We start from the raw sequence: 26,872 nt of genomic DNA, 5'->3' as shown, positions 1-26,872 counted from the left end.
AAATGAAGGGCAGGCTCCTCCGGCGCCCCTGCTGCTCCCCCAGGGCTGATGCACCTTGCTCCAGTTGGGAAGACGGGGGAGGCACTGGCAGCGCTTGGGTTGTTCGGGTCTCTATGTAGTAGGCGCCTGGCAGGTGTCTAGTGCGGAGCTCGTGGCCAACCTACCCTTCCCACTATTTTAGTACTATATATGCCCTCCCGTCATGCCCCCCCCCTCCCCCCTCTGAAATAACCCAGAAACAAAAGCAACACGGTCTGTCCAACAAAAGGGAAAAAGCTAAAGTCGGATGGGCAACCGCTCCAGTCCCACAGGGTAGAAAGGGCGCGCAAAACGCAGCCGCCTCGGTGCCGGTGTGAGGGAGCAACCAAAACCAAGAAAGAGATAAACGAAAAAAAAACAAAAAACAGCAAAACAAAACACAAACAAAGATTCTATGTGAGGACTCTTTGTCGGCGCCCGACTTTTATTTCCAGCACAATACGAAAGCAATAATAATAATAATAGTAGTAAGTCCGCCCGCTCTGCGCTCTCTGCCCTTCTCTGGCGGCAGCGTTCAGTTTTTGCTGCCAATGTCTCTCTTCCCGCCTCATTCCCATCCCACCTGTGGGCTCTGCAGCCCCTCCCCCCCTCCCCTCGGAGCCCCTCTGCTTGGCCCGGTAGCTTCGCTCCTGGGTGCGCAGGTGCCGGGGCGCGCGGCGCGAGAGGAGGAGGAGGAGCGGGCGCGCGCGCCGGCGGAGAGGCGCAGCAGCAGCAGCACCTCCTCCTCCTCCTGCTCAGCATCAGCAGCCGCCGCCGCCGCCACCGCAGCTGCAGCTCTGCCGCGTCTTCTCCGGCGCTCTTCTCTTGCTCTCTACCCTCACCGTCCCCCCCACCCCCACCCCCCTTTTCTCTCCGTGCACCGTGGCGACGCCGAGCAGCCGGGGCCAGGTGGATCGCAAAGGAGGAAAGCGAAGAGGCCAGAAGGCGCCGTCCGAGAGGCTCTGGCGGGTGGATGCGCAGCCTCTCCTGCAGCCGCCGCCGCCGCCAGCGGGCACCTACCCCGGAGCGCAGGCGAGAGGCAGAGGATGCTGCTGCGGCTTGGCCAGGTCGGGATCGTGCACTGAAGCCCGGCGGCCGCTAGCCAGCGCCAGCCTTGCCCGCGGGGAGGAGCGGGGCGTTTGCATGCTCGCCCGGGACTCAGCCGCTTCGACGCCGCCCGGTAAGTGCCCGCTGAAAGGTTTCCTGGCAGGCTGCTGGACTAAAACCGTGCTTGCCGGTGGGAGGCTGAGGAGCCTGGCACGCTCTGCGCTGCAAAGCGTGGCTATGATGGTGATTAAAGAAAAAAATAATAATAATTCTATTTGTAGATTGCAAACGTCTTTGCAGTTTTTGGATTTATTTATTTTTTTAACCCAGTGGTCAGAATATGTCAAAGTGGGTATCCTGCTGCTCTTTCTTTATTCTCTTTCTTGCAGCTTTGCTTTCAGTTATTTATTTATTTACTATTGAGGGCAACGCTGGGGAACCACATTGGTGAAATAGCTTGGGGGGGGGGAGAGCCGAGAAACAGTCGCCGATCGCGCTGGCCCGTAGGCTCGAGCGCTTCTTGGTCAATCAATGTCACGGCCGTGGCGCTCTTAGAGCAACACGGAATCACTCCGTCATCCCTCAATGTCTGCGGCGCCCCTGGAAGCCTCGGGCTTCTAAATTTAGCGACGCGGAACTGCGCGATTTCCCCGGGAGCCTGCCGGTATGGCATCCTCAATAGCTGGGTGTGTATTAAGGAGAAGATCTGCAGGTCTTAAGTCTCTGGCTTTCGATTTTTCGGTGTGTGTGTGTGTAAGACCGTGTGATGTGCAATGTGATATTTGTCTGATCCATAATTAATGACCGGAAAGGAAGCAGATTTTTTTTTTTTCCCCCTTACCTTATTCTGAGTGTAATGTGTTTGCATCGATTGCTTTAGTATAACTGAACTGGATCAGGTCACTTTATAGAAGGAGGTGCGTTGGTGTCTAGGCTGTCTGATATTATCTTCCGTGGCCAGGAAAGGAATAGAAATATCCTGGTAGAGCTGGAAGAATCGTCTTGGCATCTGTGTCAAGTTTCTTACTCCATAGTCTCAGATGGACAAAGGGAGTTGGGGGGTGAGACGCAGGATGGGCGTTAAAGTAAATGCTATGTCTAATCTGTTGTATACTTGGTTTACTTTATCATGTACTTGCGGGTTGGTTGAGCAATTTTTTGATTAACCTGAGTACATAATTTCTTCAAGCAAAGTTACCGTATTTCAATTAGAAATAATTAAGAGCCAAAGCGATAGGCTTTTATTAAACTGCCATCTTTTAACTGCTAGGGACTGGGGGCAGTTTGCACACAGAAAGTATCTTTTAATATAGTTCAGTTAAACAGAGTAACAGAATAACAAAACTTTACATTTCAAGATTGTTCCATTTGCTTCATGTTAAATGAAAATATCCTAAGGTGCCTATGTTTGGAGTCTTTTATACTCTGCTTCAGAGAAATGGTTAGACATTATGTGGGATCTGAGCACAAGAATGGATTCTTAGTAAGACTTAGTATTAAGAAATAAAAAAAAACCATATATTAAAATATTTACTTGTTACACAATCCTGTGCTGCGGTTCTGCCTTTAAATCCTATTTCTGAGTGACTGTCAGGCATTGTTTCTTCATAATCTTAATGATAAATATTTTAGCTCAGGATCTGTAATATCTGGGTCAACTGAGGAAGATAAAGTTTGGCTTTTTGTTTCTAATTACTTGTGTTTGCATTTGTTATTGAATTTCTTCATTCTGTTAATACGCTTCACACATACCCACACAGAGACACACCAAAAAAGACTTAGCAAATACATCACAGCCTATATACATCATTACAACAGAGCAAATTAACTATGAGGGACATGCTCTGCTGGAAGCTTGGCCAAATGCTTCCTCTGATGGATTTTGGGTCATGAAATAGCTTTAGGGTTGTAATAGTTCTGTTCAAGTCAGGCTGTTTTCAGAAGTGTGGGAGGCCTGTGGGAGTTAAGCACCACATTTTAAGAGGCTGTACGTGCAATCGTTTAACTGATCGTGATATAAATGAGGTTTGTCCAAGGAAGGCTATTTTAAATAGCAATATAGGCACTCATTTATTTCTTAGACTGATTTTGTATACAAGTCTTCATGCTAAAATGTATTCTAGTGAAACAAGTTTTTTTTTTTTAAGGCACTTGGATTGAAGGGCCCTACACGTTGTTATTCATGTAGATAAATACAATAACGACTGCAGCAGTGGATGTTAGGATTGCAGTTTGGTTTTTGAAATGTTTGCAGCTATCATACATGAGGTAGAGAAACAGGACTTGTCAAAAATATGCATGTGCATGGATATATATATATATATATATATATATATATAAAACATACAGTGAGTAGACATGTTTTGTAAATGTATAATATTCCATTGGATGGAGAGAAAAGAACAGTGTTATCTTCTGAAGATTAGTTCCCTGGTTTATTAAGGATTACAAAGCAGTTTTACACACACTGAGCGAGGGAATTCACATGTGCTGTGCTTAGTGCCTGGTTTCTCAAATACCACAGAAGGTGTTAAACAGGCATATGGATATCTCCTAGCTGAATTTTAATAGTGCACATGAGAGATGTGAAATGAAGCCTTTTTTTTAACAGCATCACTAGATTTTACTCATTTTTGTTTGCCTGTATCTAAAGCTTTTTGATATATAGAAATACAGAATTAATTCAAAGCTAAGGCAGGCTTGCATAATTCTGTTTGAATAATTTTTCTCACACTAAAGCAGTTACATTTTCTTGGCGCCACACAATGTAATTTACTTATTTTATGAGATGGATTTTTGTTGTTGTTGTTCTTAAAAATGCATGTGAATTATTGAAACAGCACATTATTTTTTTTTCTTACTGCATTTTAATCCTGATGTATAAATGTGGACGACACAGAATTACTATAGGACTTGTTAATGATGGATTTTGTGGCAAGGGTTTCCGCTCCCAAAGGGTCAGAATGGCTCTCAGGAGAAGGGGTGTTGCAGGAATTTCAACATGGATGATGTAACAACTTAAAACAAATGCAGAAGCTATTTTGGGTTGAAAAATATTCTGAACATGTCTACAGTTTGTAAAATATTATCAAACTATGGGTCTATTTATAAAAGCTTTTGTCCCATTTTATCTTTGGGACAATGCTTAGTGACTGGGGCCCAGCATCTCTTATGAATCTCTGTGTGTGCATATGTTTCATTCCATATCTTTGAACAAAACATACAGGAAGAGGCTGCTCAGTATAGAAAACACTGATGATCAGTTCTGAGTTCCTAAGGTGGCTTACATTATTTTGGTATATTTTTGCATCTGAATCTTTTTACAGTGCTTCGAAATGCTGGAGTAAATAGAAGATATTGCATATACTGTACTTAATTCAGATGTCTTTAACTGTTGCAATTTTAGTAACATAGCCAGCCCTCAGTGTGAAAAGAATGACAAGTTATACAGCCAGTAGCTAGTCATTTCCACTACACTATGGGGAATGTGTTGTTAAACGTGTCTGTTGGCAGAGTAAAAAAAAAAAAAAAATAGCTACACTGTCAAAAGCAGGCATGTTATGCAGGGTGAGGGGAAGCACGACAGGGAGAAGAAAGCAAGCTGCTGTAAAACATGTGCTGCTTATAGGGCAACATTGAAGGCTATTTTGGATGTTATCAGTGGACAGACTTTTTGTGTCATTATTGCAAAATATGCTTCATTGTATTGCTGTGTAGATGCAGCAGAATTGAGCTAAGTTATTTCTCTACATTTGTCCAATAATCAATCAGATTTTTTGTAGAGGTTTATCAAATGGCCTAGATTCAAAATGTTGCTTTTTTTTTTTTTTTTTTTTAGCACCAATGTTGCAAACTGATGAATCTGCCTCTTAAATTCCAATTATTGCTTAATTTGTTTGCATTTGCAATTGAAAAACTGTCAGCATCAAATCTGGACAATAAAGTTACAATAGAACCAAAGTTAGCCATCCTAACAAATGAATGGCCAGCATAGTCTCGATGCAGTCCTTGGACTAACAAAAAGGTATAAATTAGTGTATAAATGAATCTAGTGATTATTGAGTATTGGTGGTTAATACCTTGGTGAGAGGAGTTCATTGCCTATCAGTCCTTAGTAAATAGTGTGTTAAAGCATGGCAATAATTTGTGTTTTTAATACAAAATTGTTCACTTCATCTCTAGCTGCTCAAAGTTTTGCATCAAAGGCAGCATAAACGCAGATTTTTTTCATTAATATGATCTGATTTACACTTAAATGAGCTGGCTAGTGTAATATAGTATTTTAATCAGCTTATTTAAATGTTATAAAAATCTCTGTTAATACACAAACAATGTAATCATTAATGCAAATGGTTACTACATTGCAGTGCGCATTCACATCACTTTGGTGTGCGCTTTTAGCACTAATTCAGGCATTTAATGAGCGTTAACGCATTAACTCAGTTCAGTGAATAGGCCTCTCGATGAGATGCTTAAAATAAAACCTTAAATTAAAATATTCTTTTAATTTGGATTGTCATATAAATTGTTAATTGCAAAGGTCTTTCTCAGTGAAGCAGTGAATTGTGTCTTTCAAGCACCAGGTGAAATCAAGAATAAAGATCTTCTCTTTCATAGAGATTTTGAATTCACCTAAGTACTTATATTCTGAAAACGTATAGCCCCTACATAGAAATGCTGAAAGTTATGATTTAACTGGATTGTCTGTGCTGTGGGCACTATTGTTCATTTAAAAATATATAATTACGAGGACTGAAATCACTTTGATTTTTTGACTCTAGCATTTGTTGATAAGCAATTAATTCTATGCTTTTTTTTAAAACTGTAATTGGAAGAATAAGGGTGAAGTAGTGGGCCCAAAGAAAGGCCTTTTAAAAAGTGAACTCATTTATCCTTGATACTAGTAAGCAGCTGACAGAATATTTTATGCTTTTTGAATGATTGCTGCATATCAATGATCTACCCTTAGCTCTTCTTGTTTTCCAGTGCATGCGCCTGCTTGCTCTAATGGGCTTATCTGAGTATGGAAATCTATGTGTGCAGATGGGAATGCATGCACATTTTTCTACAGTCATATCAGAAAATTGGGCTAATTGTTTTTTGACTAGACAACCCCATATCATCTTTGAGTGAAAGATGCATATAATGCTAAAGTTGTAGAACTTTTAGCATGTGGAGGTGATTATGCTGTTATTAGTGGAGGTGATTATGCCATTGTGCAGGCCACTGGTGAGATCTTACCTGGAGTATTGTGTCCAATTCCGGAGACCTTGACTTCAGAAACATATTGATAAAACTGAGACAATCCAGAAAAGGGCTACCAAAATGGTACAGAGTCTGCGATATGAGGCTGAGAAATCTAAACATCATGCCTTAGAGGAGAGGTGAGATAGGAAAGATATGATAAAAACATATTAAATCCTGAAAGGCATTAATAAAGCACAGCAAATCTATTCAAGAGAAAGGATGTTCTAGATCAAGGGGGGTCATGATATGAGGCTCCACTGGTATAGACTGAGGAGAAACATCAGGAAATATTTTTCACAAAGAGGGTGGTGGATACATTGAACACCCTTCTGGGGGGAGGGGGAGAGAGGAGGGCAATTGATATCTAAAATGGCAATGGATGTTTAAGAGGGCATGGGATAAGTACAGGGGAACCTTAGTTGCTAAAAGTATAGATATAAGAAAGCATGACACGGCAACACATATTTAAGTGTTCATTATGCTGTACTCACCTGAGTCAACAATGCGTACTGAGGTTGGCAGAGGTTAATATGAACTGTTCAAAGTTCTGTGGGTTGTCTGACAGGTTGCAATGATAGAATTGACTGGTGGCTTAATCTGTCTGAAAAGCTGCTTGTTCCATGATAACTGGGAGCCCAGTGAAAATGCAGGTGCTCATGTAGCTGGGTATGTCTGGCAGGCTCACTAGTAATGATCATTCTATGATAATAGAATCAAACTTAGCAGTTGGGTCTGTCTGGCAGGCTGTGAGTTCTGTAATTAATTAAGACCATAAGAAATGCCATACTCTGTCAGACTAAAGTCCCATCAAGCCCAGTATCCTGTTTTTGACAGTGGCCAGTCCATGTCATAAGTACCTGATAGGATCCCGAAGAATAGTTCCAATCCTCCATGCTCCTAACCAGGGATAAGCAGTGGCTTCTCCAAGTCTACCTGCCTAATAGTGATTTATGGACTTTTCCCTCCAAGAACTTGTCTAAACCCTTTTTAAACCCAGCTACGCTAACTGCTTTCACCACACCCTCTGGCAACAAATTCCACAGTTTAATTGTGTGCTGAGGTAAACATTACTTTCTCCAATTTTTTTTTTAAAGTGCTACCTATTAACTTCATGGAGGAAACCCTAGTTCCAGTACTCTTGTAAAGGCTATATAACAATTCCATCCTATGTAACCCATTCCACCCCACTCATGATTTTATAGACCTCTATGATTCCTCCTCTCAGCTATCTCTTCTCCAGGCTGAAGAGCCCTAACCTGCTTAGGCTTTCTTCATAAGGGAGCCATTCCCCCTTTATCATTTTTGTCATCCTTCTCTGTTCCTGTTCTAGTTCTGCTACATCTTTTATGAGATGCAGTGACCAGACCTGCACACAGACAGTACTCGAGGTGCAACAGCATCATGGATTGCTACAGAGGCATCATAATACCAATTGTTTTATTCTCTATTCCTTTCCTAATAATTTCTTTTTTGACTGCTGCTGCATGCTGAACTGAGTATTTCAAAGTATTGTCCAGAGCAAGATCATTTTTTTCTGGGTGATGATGCCTAATACGGAACCCAGCATCATGTAATTATAGTTTCGATGATTTTTCCCTATATGCAGAGCCTCTGGATTCCTGTGGTGAGAGTTAGAAAATTCAGTGGCAGATTTTTCAAAATTCTGTGGCAATTGTGTGGTATATTTTTGCATATATTTGCAATTTAAATAATGTTTTGTTTTTTGTTTTTTTTACTTTATAAAAATAAAGTCATTTTCTGACATTTCTGTGTCCAGATAATTTGTTTTTTCATTAGAGGAAAAGGGATCTTAATGATTGGGACTGGGGGTGGGGGGAGGAGGGAGGAGGGAGGAGGGAAAGGGATCTGGGAATGGGGAGAGAGGAGATCTCAGAAGAGGAGACTGAAGAAGGCATCTTAGACAGGAAGGGTAGAGAGCTAAGGAATGGAGGAGAGTAGAGGCACAGAAGCAGGAAAGGATGGGGAAATCAGGAAGGATAAGGAAAGGGATGGATAGGAAAGGAGGGGAGGGGAGGGGAGAGGAATCAGGAATGGGGAGGAGGGAGGATGGGAAGAGGGAGGGTAAGGGTGTATTGAATAAGGAGAATTAGGGAAGATCAGGATGGGGAAGAGGAAGAGGGAGAACAAGATGGGGATGGAGGAGAAGGAGGAGGAAAGTTCTGTTGTGCTGGAGATGGACCCTTGGGCCGAAGTGGGATTTATACTACCCATAAGAGGGATCCTATGGGTCCCCACCGTCGGCAGGCAGAGTGGGCTGATGAACGGAGGCCAGCTGGCGCTTCACCAATATCAGCCCTCGTTCCCCACGGGTTGAGCCTTTGGGTGCCGGGGCTGGCTGGATTTAGGTGGGCCTCCGTATGTCATTGTCAATGGAGAGATCGAGGTCAGCCCAGAGGCAGCAGGAGAGAGATGGTACAGTCTTGTACTGGACGAGGTACTGTCCCAGATACTCAGGCGCCAAAGAAACAAAGGCAGACAGGGGGTGCCCGAGCAAGAGCAGGCCGAAGCCTGAATAGTCCAAGTCCAGGACATAGGCTGAAGAGGCATTGTGGAACAAGCTTGAGTCAGGGCTGGCGGCAATCTGGAAGCAGTGGCAAGCAAGGCTGAGGTCTTATCACGGAGATGGTCAAATGTAGTCAGGCAATGCAGAGGTCTGGGTCTGGAGAGAGGCAACGACGTAGTCAGGCAATGCAGACGTCTGGGTCTGGAGAGAGGCAACAAAGTAGACAGGTGATGCAGAGGTCCAGGTCTGGAGAGAGGCAACAACTTGGTCAATCAAAGCAGAGGTCCAGGTCTGGAGAGAGGCAACAACTTGGTCAATCAAAGCAGAGGTCCAAGCTTGGAGAGAGGCAACGGCGTGGTCAGGCAAAGCAGAGGTCCAGGGCTGGAGAGAGGCAACGGCGTGGTCAGGCAAAGCTGACTTAAAGTCCGTGTAGGCAATCTGAGGAAAGGTGAAGAGCAGGAACGTAGGAACAAGGAATCAGGAACCAGGATCAGCGAGGAAAAGGAACACGGGAATGAGACGAATCTCTCAGGAGGCAACAAGTACTCGACCAGCGAGGAGACCTGTTGCGAAGGCAAAGCTAGGGAGTGGAGCCCGGGCTTAAGTATCGGTGCTCTGCTGACATCATCATCTGGGGCCGCGGCTCGTTTCCCACCATGGGCCCTACTTAAGCTTCAGTGATGCGCGCACACGCGCCTAGGGAGGGGTGCGGCGCTGAGTACAGTGTCTCTCCGCGGGCCATGCGGAGAGGCCTGACATGGAACAGTGGAAGCGGTGGCTGGACCGGGAACACCAGGATCTGTAGCTGAGCCAGAGGCACCAGGGGTGGCCCAAGGATGGAGCTGGCAGCCTACCGCTGCCAAGGACGAGGAACCAGGTACTGGAGTTACTACAGAGAGGTGAGGGGGCTGTGCCGCCGGTCTGCCGCAGACGGCACACGTAACAAGTTCAGGATGGAGAAGAGAAAGAGAAAAGATTGGGATTGGGGGAGGAGAAGAGAAGGGCAGAGAATTTCTAGTATCTTGTGCGGATACAGAAGGGGGAGAAGGAGGATCTCTATCCTTTCCTTTCTCCACTCCCAGGTATGTTTCTGTTCCCTTCCTTGGTGCAAATGCACACACCTTGATTTCCCAGCCCTCTTTTTCAAGCACCTCATCTCCCAGGCCCCGTCACATAATTCCCAGCCCAACCTCTCTAACATAACTCCCATCCATTCCCCGGTCACATCCCCTATCTCCTAGCCACTCTGTCAACTAACCCATACCCACTCCCTCCATCCTCTCTATCATAACTGCTTCCCCGAAACCTCATCCTGCAGCAGCACATCAATGACTCTGCACATCTTAGGGCTCTTTGCCGAGGGCCGAGCCTCCAGACCTTTCAGGGGTAGAAGGGTTTGGGGAAGGGGACCTGCACGCTGGGTATCCTCCAATGCCCTGTGATGAGCTGGGAGAGGCAGTGACACATCGGTAAGCCCACAGGAGCTTGGCAAGATGAGGGGGATATGAGGAAGGAAGGCCATCGGATCCAGTCGGGTCTGAGTCCCTGGAGTCCTTAGCCAGCAGCAAGGAATGGGCGGGAGGGGAATTGAGAGAATCCTTGCCAGCACTGATTACTGCAGCAACAGGAAGAGAGCAGCAGTGCAGATAGTGGAACACTGTAGAGCCCTGCGGTTGAAATCGGTAGCTGTGTCTGAGTGGCAGAGAAGGAGGAGGAGAATGCAAGAACGCAGCCCTTTTTTTTTTTTTTTTTCAATCAGGGAGAATAGCTATTAGCCTCATTAACATTCGTTTGCATGTGATGAGTGCTATTAGTTTCACGGGGGGGGGGGGGGGGGGGGGGGCGGGGTTGGACATGCGTTTTGGATGTGCTAATCCCTTTATAGAATAAGGGGTTGTGGATGTGCATCCAAAACCCACATCCAACCACGGGTTAAACTGAGCGCACTGTATTGCATTGACCCCTGTGTGTCTGGGCTATGGCTATGCCTGTATTGCTTTTTTTTTTTTTTAGGTTATTACAGAGTCTTGTGGTTAGGCATGGGAAAAGTGGGTGATGTCGGAAATAAAGTGGGGATCTAAGATAGTGGAGTACAAATGAGGAAGCCAAGAAGGATTGTACTATAATAAGGAGAAATCTTGCAGGTGGTCATGCCCTGTGGCTGGCTGGCAGCTGGGCTGTAACTTTAGCAGTGTGGACAGGATACCAGTGAATACTGGGTGGGCTGGATGGTCTTTTCCTGATGCCATTTACTACGTTACTATGTTTGCGTGTTCCTTAAACTTAGCTTTATGCAGCTAAATATTGGCCATGCTCTTTGCACAGGGGTTTTGCGGGCACATTTTTCCCTGTGGAATTGTCTTTCCCCTTCCCGAAAAAGATGAGGTGGCTCAGATTTGTCCAGGCAGCCTGTATTTTTTTGTCCAGATTTTGCCCTGTACTTAAATCTAACCCATAATGTCTGCTACTGGCATTAGCCATTTTGAAGATAAATTAAAGTTACCGCAGAGCAAATCCACCTAACTCTAGAGAATAGTGATCATACTGTATAAGCTCCATAAAGGTCAAATAATATTGATTTTATATTTATTCTCCTCTTTATTTATCTCCTCATAAACAAAATATGCTATTATCTAGTAAGTAATTATACTCACTCAAAAATTCATATCTAACAAGACATTTATTCATGTGTAATTAAAGTACAATAGAGTGGTAATATTTTAAATTTAATACTTATTACATTTTTTAAACAATGACAAGAATTGACTCAACTCACAATCAGTAATTAACAAATAAATAGTTGTTATGAAGATATCATAAGGAAAAACAAAGTTAATCGTTGCATTTAGTCTACATCTGTGGGAGATTCATGCACTAATGTCAACAGGATAGAACTAAAAGAAAAAAAAAGAGAGAAGCAAGCAGAGGAAGCAACTGTATAAGGAGTGAGTGAACACAGTTTTTCAATAGCAGTTTGCCTCAGCCACCAGAGCTTTAGAAGACATAGATATAGCTTTATGAAAAAGGAAGGCAGAGAGTTGATGGGGTTTGAAGAAAACATACCTGGCACCTTGATAGGTAATCATACATTTACATGGATACTTCATGCAAAAGACCTACCTAATTGTATTATCTTGGGTCTGTCTAACATAAAAGACTGCCCTCTTTTCTGGGTCTCTTGCACTACATCAGAGAAGGCCCTGACTGTACAGAACAGTACTCTTCTATGCCTAAGAAAAAGTTTACAAATCTAATTCTGTATGAGATTCAAGATCAAAGTCCATCATTAAAGTAGAATAAGAAATTGTCTCCTCATTAGATTTCTTTAACAAAGCTAAAATGTTGTATGACTGTCTAGATGGTCCATCAGCTTCCACTCCCAAACTAACCTTCCAACTAGGTGGCAATTAGTAAATCTTTTAGATGGGAAGTAATGACGCTGATGGAATAGATAACATTACATTTAAATAATGTCCAAAACTCATTATAGCAGACAATGACTTCAATCTAGGAAAATTAATAAAACACAAAGTCTGCCTCATACTAGCATTTTCCAAGTCCTCCAGTTTCTTATGGAAAGCTAAATTATCTTTCATAATCATCATCTTTCATGCTCATGCTCATCCATTTTAAGACACTTTTCTTCTATTTGAGTTATCAAAGTGCCATAATCTTCCAGAATATTATCCTTGCCTACCTTCATTTTAGTACCCTGCAGCTTGATAGAGAGTTGTAAAATCTGCCCTGAAAGTGATTTTCCCCAAGTCGTAGAGCATCTTCCATAATCAAGGGCAGTGTGTTGTCTAATTCCTCCTTGTCCTCAGCCTCCATCTTAATTCATGATATAGCAGATGCTCAGCAGGCAGGATCTTCCTCTGCAAAAACCTGTTGTTCCTTGTCAGGGCAGTGAGCTAACTCTCTCCAGCATTCCTCCCATCGGCGTCCCATGGATTGCCTCATCAGACGGAGCAGAAGCTCAGCATCAGTTGTTGAAGAGAAATACACTAACTGAATGCCAGGAACACCTCAGATTCCAGGGATGTGTCCCACCAGGTGGGCTGAAACCTCCTCTTGCTGCTTGAGCTGCAGAAACCATCAAGTTGATGAATGTGCCAGCACCGCAGAACTGAAGAAGGATATGAGTGAATGGAGTCACCAATGCGGGTCCTGGAGGATAAACCCCGGGCTATGGCCTTCCTTTTTCTCTCCATGAAAACCATCAGCTCAGAGGTAAAATTCACACAATGAGAATCCTGCTGTGTGGCCATTTTGAAATCTCCTCACAGTGGCAATTGGTGACCTGGCAAGACCTTATAGAAAATCATCACTGCTTCGGTGCATTGTCTGTGATGTTGTATCGTTTAAACTGGACATTGTGTCCTGAATGTTGTGCAACTTGCAATTCAGCTTATGTCGGCTTTTGCACGTGTCAAGTAATTTTGGCATGGCCAAGTCATGATAAGGCAGAGCACGCACCATGCTTTATACTTAGCTGCATCGTCTTGGCCATGATACTGGAAGGGCTCAGAAACTAAGCAAAATTTCTCTTGTCTAGTCTTTGGATAGGCTGGATTTAAGGAACTTTGGACCTTATTCGGAAGAGCTAGTTTTCCACTCTGTACCTGTGGAAAAGATCTTTATTGGATAATGCCCATTGATTGTCCCAGGATGTGGTAGTGTTGATTCAGCAGGGTGCATTCTTCCTGTACAGAACTAGTGCCCACATGATACGAGGAGGCAAAATGCTACCAAGAGAGTTGCTTTTTAATGGAGCTTTTATATCCAGCTTTTCTCTATTCTGGGTACATTAAAGATACCATGACACTTTTCAGAGATGTGGGGATACTAATCTCATCATCTTGGTTAAGTTCCAGCACAGCTTGCACAATCTGGTCTGCTGAAATTTTCCATATAGAAAAAGCTTAATTAGGATCCGAGAGGGCTTTTCCTTTTGCATGTTTATATTAACTCTCTGCAACACTTTGGCTAAAAATAAGACTCAAATGCATTCATAGAACTAAAATTACAAGAACTGTAAATCAAATGCAGAATGACAAATTGTCCAACAAGAAAATAAGGACCACTTTCATGATCATGAGTCAAAATATAAAAATTAAGAAAGAGCTGACCATACAACTATCAATCTTATATTTAGGGATATCTTGAATCAGTATTTTCCAACTGAAAATACCTATAGTATCAGAATGTAATAGGCTTTGATGTGCCGAAAAGTGGAATAAATAAATACATCTTGTTCAAACCCGAGGCATACCTACATTAATTCATAAAAATGTTGCGTGGCACACCAGCCACGGGAGGGCTCGTATGGCCAAAAGAAGAACTAGGGAAGCACTGTAAGCCCCCAGTCTCGATTCCAAATGTTTAAAGAAAGGGAGAGGGGTAAGGGGCACACATGGACCCGTCACAGTGGAGCAGTGTTGCAATAAATCTAACATTAACTGAGGTGGAGGAGTAGTGTAGTAATGAGAACAGTGGGTACAACCCAGGCAAGCCAGGGCTCGAATCCTGCTTTTCCCACTGATAGTCTTTGTGCCCTTGGGCAAATCACTGACTTCATCCTCCATTGACTTAGGTACAAATTTAAGGCCTTATTTACAAAGCATTTTTGCCATAGACATTAAAAAGGAGAAAAATCTTTATTAATTTATCAACTTAGATTGTAAGCCTTCTCTAGGAAATTCCTATTGTACTTGATTGTTACTTGGCTTGGGGTTGAATTTGGAAAGGCGAGTAATCAAATCCAACATTCAGTCTAAATCTAAGGACTGATGTGTACTGGCAGAGCTAGGTGGGAGGGTGTGTCAGCACTGCAGTAACATGGGGGTGCTGCGGGGCAGCTTAGAGGTTCATTGCACATTTACAACAAATTGGAGAAAGTATTTTTTCCCTCAGTGCACAATTAAACTGTGGAATTTGTTGCCAAAGGATGTGGTGAAAGCTGTTAGTGTAGTTGGGTTTAAAAAAAAAAAGGTTTAAACAAGTTCCTGAAAGAAAAGTCCATAAACCACTATTAGCCAGGTAGACTTGAGAAAACCACTGCATATCCCTGGTTATGGGCAAGAAGGATTGGATCTGTTATTTGGGATCCTTCCAGGTACTTGTGACATGGATCAACCACTGTTGAAGACAGGATGCTGGGCTCGATGGGCCTATGTATGGCATTTCTTGTGTACTTATGACAGAGCTGTACGTGTATGAGACTCAGTACTGGAATAGCAAGGGTTACGGAAAGTCACGGTTGGAGGAGTCACCCAGTGGCTAGAGCAGCAGGCTGAGAGTCCGGGAAGCCATGTGTGCCATGTGCGTGCTGCCCAGAGAGGGCCCCAGCTGTGAACGCCCTGCATGCTGCCCATTCATTTCCACACTGTGGGGCTCATGGTTTAGCTGGGAAGGAGAGGCAGGCATGCCTGACTGTATATGTGCTCAGAAAAGAGCACCTGCATGCATTAAGAGCCACTGCTGCCGTCTCGATGCTGAGAGCAGAGCTCAGGTTCTGGTCCGGGCCTGAGAGAGTGGTGATTTTCCCGTGCTGCTCCTGATCAGGTGGGAAACAGATTTCAAGAGAATCAGTGACAACAGGATGATTCCCTCTATGGAATCCATCCATCTAGTGATTAATATATCGTTTTAAGATTATGTCCCACACTTGTTAGCAGGAGGAGGAATACATGCGGTCTTTTTTGTTGTAGAACACATCCCTGAGATTCAGAGACACCAGTTTTGGTGTCCCCTTATCCTCTGTGTGACCTGCAGCACGTCAGGTTATTGCCCCGTCGCATAATTCTGCTGCAGTTGATTTAACTGCTTTCTCCAGTACTTCTTCCCTAGACACTGTCATACCCAGTCATAGTATCCAGGCTTAAATATTAGGGAAAAGCGGATAGGAAGATGAATGGTATTTCACCGCCTCATAAATTGGACTGGAAGTCTATTTTGGGAGGACTATCAATAATAAGGTTTTTTTTAATTTTTGTAACATTGTATTAGATATTTAGAGCAATCACTAAGAATCCCCCTCCCCCCCCTCCAAAAAAAAAAAAGTGACAGGAACACACACACACATACATCATTTTCTTCCTGATACTTATTACAGTCTAGACACAAAATGAGTTTTTTCACTCCAGCTTTACCACTCCCTCATTTTTAAACCTAGCTAGGGGGGCTGTCACGCGGACTGTTACTCGCCCTGTTCCGGAAAGTAGCAAGCATGCCCATAGCACAAACAGTTAAAACATTAATTTTACATAATCGGTTTATTAAAAGGCATGGCGGGTCGTAAAAGATCCTCCCTACGGAAATAAATTGATCAAATTCCGCCCCTCCTCCCCCAAAAGACGTGTCACTGCTTCATTGCACATCAACTTCTCACCTATTTAAAAAATATTCTGTGAGATTCAGCACATCCATGCCTTTCCATTTGCTTGCCAGCGCCAGTCTTGGCGCCATTGGAAAGCTGGTTAATTAGCCAGGTATGGCTCCCCAGCAAATTGCCCTGCTCCAATCAAACCCAGTACATAATATAACTTTCAGTCCAGAGGTGACTCCCATCTGTATTTATTTTAATTTGCTTTGGAATTCCTTTCCAATATGTTTGACCTACATACAATCTCCCTTTTACCACAAAGAGATCTGGTAATATGTGTAGGATATTCTGTTTCCTCCTTCTGGAGACCTGAATTAGAATGCTAACGTTTAGTTGTTGTTGCGTTAAAAATGCAATGAGGCCATTAAACCTCCTGGGAGGATCTTAAACATTTGGCTTTGGATAACCAGATAAGGGGACTATTACTTTTGTGAAATGAGAAATAACTGGCTGAATAATAAGTGGCATATTTTGTTGTTGTTTGTTAGAGACAGGACTTCATGGCTGCTTCTGTATATTAAACATGCAGTGTGGGCCAATTAATTTACTAATCTACGGTAAATCAACACATTTCCACATTGCTTTAAAGCAGGAAAATTACCGCAGGATTTGCTAAATTGTGTCTCCTAAGCACTGCAGTTTAATAAATCCTGCAGTAAATTTCCATATATGACCACAGTCAAGAATAATGCAGATTCCCAACCATAGGTCTCTGCAATAGCAGTGCCTTCACATCCCAAAGATACCTTCTTTTAAAGGGCCCTCAAATCCTTTTAAAAGCTTCCCGCCCCACCTTGAAAAAGTGTGCATGGTGGTCCATGGGCACCAAATCCCCCCTACTCTTGACAATGCCAGGCTGGCTCATACAATTGGAAAAATTAGTTCCCCTAGTTGCTTCGGTACCCAGCAACCAGAGAGGCCTCCACTGATGCTGTGGGGGTAGCGGATCATTCTTCCCAGGACGGTGTCCTGGTGGTTATTTTTCCATATGTCAAGGTATACATATAAGGGAGATTTGAAACAATTCATATACAATCCAGAAAGTAAGAAGGCAAATCTGATCCTCAGGGAGCTCAAAATGGTCTGGTTTTCAGAGTAACCAAGTTATGCAAATTGGCCTTGTTCATTAACCCTGTGTATTCAAATATATGTGATGACTAAGTATTTCAGTTATCCTGAAAAATAGGCCTCTTTGCAGCCCTCACTAGAGGCCGGATTTTAAAAGCCCAGTGTGTGCCGAAACGGACAGATACGCACGTGGATGGGACAAATGTAGAACTGATAATTGTATAATTTTAGAATTTGATCCTCTGTAAACCGTTGTGATGGCGAAACCGAATGACGGTATATAAAACGCGCCAAATAAAATAAATAAATAAATAAATAAAATGCCCACAGCTACGCACGCATCTGCCTGCATGCGCAGAAGAAAGGGTTTGGGGGAAAAGGGGGTGGGGTGGAGGCTGGGAGGGGCATGGGCGGGCTGGGTCAGCACCATTAGGCCCTGTCCTGCTGAAGCATGCGCTGAGAGCTGACCAGACCGCTACTCCGGACTGCGTGGGGGAAGTACAAAAACAAAAAAAATGTAGGGTAGTTAGCGGCATTTTAGGGGTCGGGGTTAGTAGGGGAAAAGGGAGTCAGGTTAGGTAGGGGGTTTTAGGACGTTCCCGCCCAGTCTGCTCCTTTATTGGGCAATCGCACACGCATGTGCGTGTGCAGCGGATTTTGTAACATGTGCGCATCAACACATGCATGTTATAAAATCGGCGCGTCCATATGCTAAAGGCATATCTCAGTATAAGGGGATTTGTGTAAATAGCTTAGAAAGACAGAAAGGCAAAAGCCTTAGTCACTCCCTCTAAGACAAGAAAGTGTCTTAAGAGAATTGAGTCTATTTATGTTTTACAGTATATGAATTTGTAGATGTTATATAATCTGCTCTTTTGTGTCCTGTCAGGCAGAGGATTGTTTGTGATACAAAAGTGATGATATTTGAATGGTTGTGGAGACCGTTTATTTCATTTGTACTAAGTAGCTTCAAGTGGATGTTGTCTCTTGTCAGAAAGCAAATATTTGGTCTTATGCACTGAAATCTAGATGGAACATGGATAATTGGAAACCAGAATCTTTCTCTCTTGTTGAATTACCTGTTTAGTAAATAGTTATGAGGCAAGAGAATGCAGGCTACCAAATCATTAGGATCATTTGTCTTGGGTGATCTGTTGCACCGTCCAAAATTGTCCTGTTTTACTTTATTTTGGGAATGGACAAACTCGTTAAGATATCATGCAAACGTAGTTATTCTTGGGGTGGGGATTTCAGATGATTGGAGTTGACCTGTACTTAACTTTGGGTTCATTTCTTGCCTCCAGATTTGCTCTGTCATGATTTTTTATGAGCTGGTTTGGAAGGACATATTTTTCATACTAATCAAAGATTCCCCCTTTTTTGTGCTCTTTGAATCTGTGAATATTTATGTAAATTGGAAGCACTTCATGCAAATTCACTTTTTTCACAAATTGGAATCAGATTTGGACTTTCTCAAAGCCAGCTTTTAGTTTTTTATTGTTTTATGCACAAAGACACACAACCATCGTTATGGATACAGGTCTGAGTAAATAAGAGTCAAATACAAAACCTAATTTTGTACTGAATTAGAAGAGGCTTGCTCATCTTTAAATATCCTACTATTACCAAGTACTTGTTCATTAAAAATGCTGTGTACGCTGCACAAATAGGTTGCTTGTGAGATTAGATTTGATAAACACTGGGTCAGATGAAGCGATATCTCTGTTTTATATCTAGGAGGGACGTGCTTTGCTCTTCTGGCCCTTCAGGTTCAGTCTTAAATTGCGGGCCGCAAAGAGGCAAAGCACATATTTGGTGTATTCCAAGGATGTCAGCAACCAGGTCGAAATTAATTTCCTCAGGGGCTGCCTCCAAGTTGCCTTTCCTCACCTCATCAGTGTTCCAGGTTTTGACAGAGAGCGCCTGTTAAACAGGTGCCTCCATATCTGAGAAGAATACAGCTTGATAGGCCTTCACTCCTAATGCTTACAGTTGTCAGGAGTGTAGCGACAGATTAGACAGGATACAGGCAAGAATTGGTCTAAGAGTTTCCAGCATAAAATGGAAATGGTACTTGTAGGTACAATATTACTTGTTTTCAACTGTTACTTAGGTGGTGATTGCTACTAAATTGAGTTCAGCATGATACTGAAATAGGCTGCGGTGGCATCAGCCTCAGATGGTACATGATAACCCCCTCAAAGGGGCAGGCAGACACTAAAATGCTGTTATTTGATTGTAAAACTAAAATAACATTACAAAAAAGGACGCATTTCCACTGTCGATTTCGCTCACATTCACTTTCTAATTGATATTTTCCTGTTATGCAAAACCAAAGCTAGAGTGGCAAGTGTTTCAGGGGACTGATCCAAGACACTAACTGCTTGCCCCACTTTAATGGATAGGAAGATGCAAAAAAAAAAAAAAAGTTTCACATTTAGCATCTGGTAAAGAAATTAGATTTTGCTGGTAATGTTTTAGCGGTTTCCCTTTAATCAAAATAATTGCTTTCTTAGCCTCAGTTCTTTGCTGCCCGATTGTAAGCAGACAGTGTTGCTAAAATTCAGCATTCTGGTTGTTTGAAACTTCTTCCTGTAATAGTCTGAGGACAAAATGTTGCTACATTCTGAGTTCTGATCTGTTACAAAACACTGATTAATCACCATCAAAGCCCTATTGCATACAACAGCACTGGAAGGGTTGGGGGAGCCTGTCTCGCTGGGCCCATGATAATATGGGTGCCAGCCGGGCTCCTCCGGTCAGATGCTGGAGGGAGGGGCGGGGAGTGAGGAAGAGAGCCAGGTCGCACGTCCTTGCTCTCCTCCCCCCCCCCTCCCCTGCGATGATGTGCCTGTGATGCAGAGGGGCTGGCTCAGCTGACCAGAGGGCTGTGGTTGGTCGGCCTCGCTGTGTCACTGGGTTTTTTTTGAATGGAATATAAAAGGGGCGGAGCCATTGGGCCCACCCCTTTTTTGATGCGAGCAGCCGGCCTGATCCCCTCCCTCCCTCCCCTGTATTTTATGTGTTACGGGGCTAGTTTGTCGCAGCTTGGGGGGGTTAAGCGGAGTGACCAGAGCCAGGACTCAGTTGGGGTGGGGTTCAGAGCAAGGAACCCGCTAGGTGGCGGGCTTTCTTGTCTCGGGCTTCAGCTGCGTGTGACTGGGTTCAGTCTCATGCTGAGGACCCCTTGCTGGGGGCTGTGGTGGGGGTCCCGATTAGCAGCGGGATGCTGCTGGTTTGTGCAGGTTTGGTGGCCTGCGGAGGGGTCATTGTGCTGAGATGCGGTAGATGACCCCGGGATGGGAATTTGGAGTGTTAAGTTGGCTCTGGTGGTTATTGTATCAATAAAGCTGCGGCCTTGTTTGAATTCCAGACGGTTGTTTGTGTGTTATTATATCATAAGACTGTAAGGAGCTGAGGGGAGGGGACCATCAGTGCTGGCTGCCCATATTATTAAAATGGGGAGGGGTGAAGGGGAGAGCTTCTTTGTACTCTCTGATGTGCTGAAACAATGTCACATTTTGACAGAAATTGTAGCCTACTCCGTGCTGCATCCGTGTCCCCATGATTCAAACTTATCTTTTTATTTTTTACGAGTAGAAAGGAAATTTACTAGCTTTCCGTTACCGAGCACAGCTCTTCCATCTCCATTCCAGAATGGAGGTAAAAGCACGGTCAATTAAAGGGGGAAGGAGGAGACAGAAAGGGATCTGGGGAAAAGTGTTGTTTTTTTTTTAACGATAAATTCTCTTCTTTCTTTCTAATCTAGCTAAATGTCAGTTTAGAACATTAGTTTCTTTTTCTTGCAGTGAAACACAGATACAGGACATTTCCCCTGCTCCATCCAGCCTGAACTCTTGAGAGCCAGTCCTTGAAAAGTTAAGTGCAGGCAGAGTCTTGCCTTGCAAATTATTACCTTGGAAGGTTTTTTTAATTGCCTCCCTTAAAACTCACAAGAATTCCACACATTGGTCAAGCTCGGAACTCTCTCACTCTATATCTGACAGAAACTAAATCTAATTGGCCTGTTAGATGTGACATAATAAATGGTGTTACAGTCGTACAGTGCCGGGCCCGTCAGATTCCATTCTCTGTGGTGTAATGGATGTCAGCTCTGAACACGGTTGCTCCTCACAGTGGGGATATTGCACTTTTCACTGTGCATTTGTTATAGATAATGTTGCTTAAATATTAAAGGATGAGTGCTCCTTGGATTTCTGAAGCATGCACACCACATGGCGGGCACTATTTTTTTTTTTAAACAATATTTAATATTGTGAGGTTAAAATACAACTTTCTAATCAATAAAATCACACACCTTTTAAGGATTGAAGAACTTTTAAAAATGATCCTTCATGGAGTGTCCCCCTAGTTTTTGTATTAGTTGAAAAAGTAAATAACCAATTCACATTTACCGGTTCTAGTCCTCTCCTGATTTTATAGACCTCTATCATATCCCCCTCAGCCGTCTCTTCTCACAGTAACATAATAAACATAGTAACATAGTAGTGATGGCAGAAAAAGACCCAGATGGCCCATCCAGTCTGCCCAGCAAGCTTCTTATGGCAGTGTCTGCAGCACTGGGCAGTTACCCCCCCCCCCCCCCCTGTTTCTCTTATACTGGGTGATGAGCCTTCTTGAAACTTTCAGACAGTGCTGCTTGACATGCTTTGGTTATGGACTTGGCCGTTGAAGCAGCCCTGTGCTTTTTCCTTTATGTCTGTGTATCAGTACCCCAGACCGTAAACGTCAGGACTCGTATTGGTTGTCATCTGAATCCAAATACCTCTTTCCAACCCGCCCCCTCCCCTGCTGTCAAAGCGGAGAGGGATGTTGCATCTACAGTAAAGGAACCAAGTCAAGCCATGCCTTTTGTTAAGGGTAGTATCTGCTGCTCCCTGCAGATTATCCCCATGATTATCAGTTTCCAGCCGTAAAAGTAGGGGCCCTCTGTTGGTTGTTGTCTGATTCCAGGCCCCTTTGTCCCTCTGCCTTTGAAGTGGAGAGCAATGTTGCAGTTGCATCAAAGCATCAAGGCTTATTTGTTAAGGGTCCTAATCCCCATACCTTCTGTTAATCATCAGCAAATTACCCCCCATGCACTCTTTTCTTCATTTCCATCCTCTAGCCTTTAGGGATCCTCAGTATTTATCCCATGCCCCTTTGAATTCTATGACGGTTTTCATCTTCACCACCTCCTCTGGAAGGGCCTTCCAGGCATCCACCATCCTTTCCATGAAGAAATATTTCCTGACATTGATTCTGAGTCGTCTCCCTCCAAGCTGAACTGCCCTAACCTCTTCAGCCTTTCCTCATAGGGGAGCCATTCCATCCCCTTTATCGTTTTGGTCACCTTATTCTTTACCTTTTCCTATAAGTCCCTTTTTATTTGTTTCAAAGTATTTATTTTAATTTATAGTGCTTTACATTCTTGAGTAATTTTTAAGTTTCCTTTTAGCATTCTAATTGTATATTGTGGAAAAATGTTCTCTTGCTTGACTCTAAATTTTATTTTGTCTTTAACATCTGGACCTTTTTCACCAATGTAACATTTTGTAAGTTACTTCTTACTCTCTTCACCTTGAGCCTTATTCCATGATTTCATGAACCTTTGTATTATTACCAGCTCCATTCTCCAGAAGAAGGGTGTTAGTCAATAGTATACTTACTTGATCAGGATTTCTCCATTAGTGACAAGCAGAAAATGTTTATCAAAGTAACCTCTGGAATACACATTTATTTTGAACTAAAAGTTTGCAACAATGCATTAATTGTTAATTACCTTGTTTTTTTCTTGTGTTCTGTCACTTACAGCTTCAGCAAATAAAAGATTCCTTACACAGAATAAAATTGTCAATTAAGGAATTCTGCAGTGTAATTCAAGTACTTAGATAATTAGCTTAGCTTTTATACATTCATACTTTTCTTACAATTTTTTTTGTTACATTTTATAAACACTTTCAGAGTAGCGATTCAACCCTTGCAAACATTCACAATTACTCATGTCAACTATACACTACACGTCATTCTTTTAAAAATAGGTGCAGATGTTGTGAGACAACATGTATCTATGTATCTGTTATAGTGTTGATACTTTGCAGTTCTGTAATCTATGTAAAATCTCACAGTCTAAATTCTACCATATTGACTGCATGCATAATCTAGACCTCATGAAATATAGTTTATTTTATATTTTTATTGAGTAATATGCAAGTTTTGTATTTTGTCTAGATAAGAATTAGAGATTCCACTTTGAAGAAAACAGTGATGTTGATGCACGGAGAGTGAGTGAGAATGAAGAGAAAAGTTAGGACAAGTCTCAAAAATTCACTTCATCATGGAGGAGCTCTGGGTCCCTGCCATGCTGACAATTGAATATTGGCAGCAGTGCTCTGAAATTATAGGGGATCAGGGCTACTTCAGTAACAATATATATAGAGAGAGGGTAAATTTCAAACAACTGCATGCAGTGGCATATACATGCATATAAGGCCTCACACAGATTTACGATAATATGTTATAACCTGCGTATCAGATACACACATATTATAAAATACGTGTATCTTTACCCTGCAACATATGTGTGTATGTATGCTTATGTGTAAATACATTCAATGCTTTGAAAAGAGGTGGTGGGCTGCTGATTGTCCATAGACATTGTTACAGAATGTCATGTGAGCAATTGGGAGAGAGATCCGTGTATGAAATGCTGATTCTATATTCGCAAGTATTCAGTTTCTGTTTGGTATACTGTCCTTCTGTATTGTTATCTGCAAATTTCTCTCCTTTTTTTGAGATGCTAATTGCAGCTAAGGTTGCCCTTAACAATATGCTAGTCAGTGATGACTTTAATATGTATTTCACTATTTTATCTCATGCTTCATATACTGAATAGTTTCTAGACATTATGTCTGCTCTTGGCTGGCAGCAAATTGTTAACGTCCCTATACATATACATGGGCATACTTTGGATTTGGTATTTATGAATAGTTCCATAGCTCAGACTTTTCTCTATAATTTATCAGTTGATAAAGTCCCGTGGTTAGATTTGTTGTCTTTGTATTATCTATTTAAAGGACTTTCCGCTACTAATTTTTCAGTGAAGCACTCTGTCATGAGAAGACCTGCCATTGACCTAGAATCATTTAGAGGGATCATTGAGCCATCCTTACTTAACATAGATTTCTCCACTGTTGAGACTGCAGTGAGTAACTGGGATCACCTGTTACTCAATGCAGTAGATGAGGCTGCACCACTTAAAACCTATTTTTTAAGGCAAATCAGTAAAGCCAAATGGTATGCTACTGAGTTATCCAGTATGTGCCATGTTTTACAATGGCTTGAACGTGGCTAGATTGCCTTCTTCATTTTGAGTCTCATCGCATTTAGACACACATACATCAGTCACCTCCCTGACAAATGTCTCACACTCTCACATACACATCAGTCATCTCCCTGAGCAGTCACTTTCATTGTCTCTCACACATCAGCTCTCTGACCAGTTTCTCTCAATCACACACATGCTCTCAATCACACACAGGCTGGCTGGCTGCTTCTCTCTCTTTCTCTCACTTCCTCTCCTCTCCCCCCTCCCCCGAGCACAAATGGTAGCTGCAGCAGCCTCCTTCTCCAGCCCCCGCAGGCCAAGAAAGAAGAATCCCATTGGCCGAGGGAGGCTCGTGCTGCTGACTCCTTTCCCAATTACCGGCTGCTTCGATTGCTCGGGGGCCGATGCTGCCGCTGCCGCCGCTGCTATTTTTCCACGCGGCACAGCTCTTTTTCCTTCCCGCGCACCGCGTATCACTTCCTGTTCCGGGTCGGGGGGGGGGGCAGGCACGAAAAGAAGAAAAGGCCAGCCGCAGGTGCCACTGCTTCGTCTACCACCGCTGCCGTTCCCACTGGGCTTGAACGTACTGATAGCCCGGTGGCAACGGCAGCTGGGAAGGAAGAGCAGCGGGAGAGACCGGGAGCACGCGACACACCTGCCGGTGCTTGGCGACACACTGGTTGAGAAGCGCTGTTCTAGAACACTTGCAATGAATGAGGTGATGTCATTTGAAATTTTGCTAATGCAAATTTTGGTTGCATCAATGGGCTTGAGTTGATAATTTTCCCTTGTGCCAGCAACTGTATGACCTTTGCTAAACCTCTCATCCTGAACAGGTCTGATTGCTTCAATGTCCTCCTTTGGGACAAAGAAAAATTTAATATCACAACAAACCAAATAGTGTCACAGGCCAGGGCATGTTCCCAAAATCTCTGCCACAGCACACTGCTAACATGCCATTACCATAGTTCGTTGTGAAGGTGATACTTTTACATATTCAGGCTTGCATACAGTAAATAACACAAAATATTAAAATGTCCATTTTGAGGGGTCATTTATAAAAGTATGTCAAAGCAAGATGTGTCATAAGCTACAAGCATGGTAAGCACAACAAGCTTGGCTGCACTGTAAAGTTTCACATCTCTAGCTCATTTGCATGTTATACAGCAGGGCACCAAAGATGCCTCTTTTTAAAATAGCACGTACATGCATGCAAATGATGCATATCATTGGAGCCTTAAAATCTGATCAAAGCAACATCAAGTCCAAAATGAAACAGAGCGACTTTTGTAGAAAAAGAGATGCTCTTTCAAATGACTTAAAAAAAGAAAAGATTTAAAAACTACACAGTAGAGATATTTGCACCTGAAAATTGGCAAAAATGTGCATTAAAAAGTGATTTTGTGTCTTTATGTAGTTATATCTTTGCTTCCAGTTGCCTGTAAAGCCTCTTAGTGTAAATCTTATACGTATATTTATTTATTATGCCATGGGCCATGACTACTGGTCCAGTCAGGGCCTGAATCAAAGTATAGATCAGAAGCAATGAGGAGTGAAAGTAGGCCTTATATTTCTTTTGTAAAATTTTTCACATACTTTGCTGGCCCATAATAGCATGGGAGGCAAGTTCACGTTATGTTCCAAACTTTGCATTGGGACTTACCACTAGGGGTTCTACTAATCCACAAAATTTCAGGCCCCCGAGCTGAAGCACCTGAACAATATGCCCTTTTTAGGATGCGCGAAGCATGGTACTCAGAGATGACCTCCAACTGCCTCTAGCTCTCCAACCAATGGAGATCCTGGTGAAAAATTTAGTACAGTGTTGTCTGAGACCCTATAGAACATCCATGCAAAATTGTGTTTGATTTGGAGGAGGTTGAGTGTGGACCCCTCGTCCAATTGATATGGAATGACCCACTAGTGTGTTTTTGAATTTTTTTTTTTCGTGAGAAGCCCAATTTACAAATACAATTTGTAAGATAGTACATAGGCCTCAAAGGCTCTTTATGCAGGGGTTATAGGGATGTGCATTAGTTTAAAACTAAATAGAAAAATGACGAATGTGGCCAATATGTTTCTTTCATGGGGCCCTGAAATGAATTGAAGGGGCTCCATGAATGAAATGCATCCTATTCATTTCATTCATTTGAAATAGAATGATTTCTGTAAGCCATTATAGTCAGTAGACTCATAGAAATCATAGGGATAGCAACAGGTGCATGTGTACAGTTAGAAATTGATACAGTGTAGAGCA

At 42.8% G+C, this 26,872-nt stretch overlaps 1 protein-coding gene across 1 annotated transcript in view; it reads left to right on the top strand.

Annotated features, from left to right (window-relative positions):
* Positions 1 to 807: 807 nt before the first annotated feature.
* The window catches only part of CTNND2 (catenin delta 2), a 2,320,710-nt gene continuing 2,294,645 nt past the window's right edge, over positions 808 to 26,872 (top strand). Inside the window, 1 exon segment of the mRNA XM_029590042.1 lies at positions 808 to 1,198. Coding sequence (XP_029445902.1) covers positions 1,162 to 1,198 — 37 coding nt within the window. The 5' untranslated portion in view covers positions 808 to 1,161.

This window comes from Rhinatrema bivittatum, chromosome 2 (genome assembly GCF_901001135.1).
Source record: "Rhinatrema bivittatum chromosome 2, aRhiBiv1.1, whole genome shotgun sequence".
NCBI lineage: Eukaryota > Metazoa > Chordata > Amphibia > Gymnophiona > Rhinatrematidae > Rhinatrema > Rhinatrema bivittatum.
The sequence above is the reverse complement of the archived record's forward strand: the minus strand, read 5'-3'. Positions and strand labels throughout refer to the sequence as shown.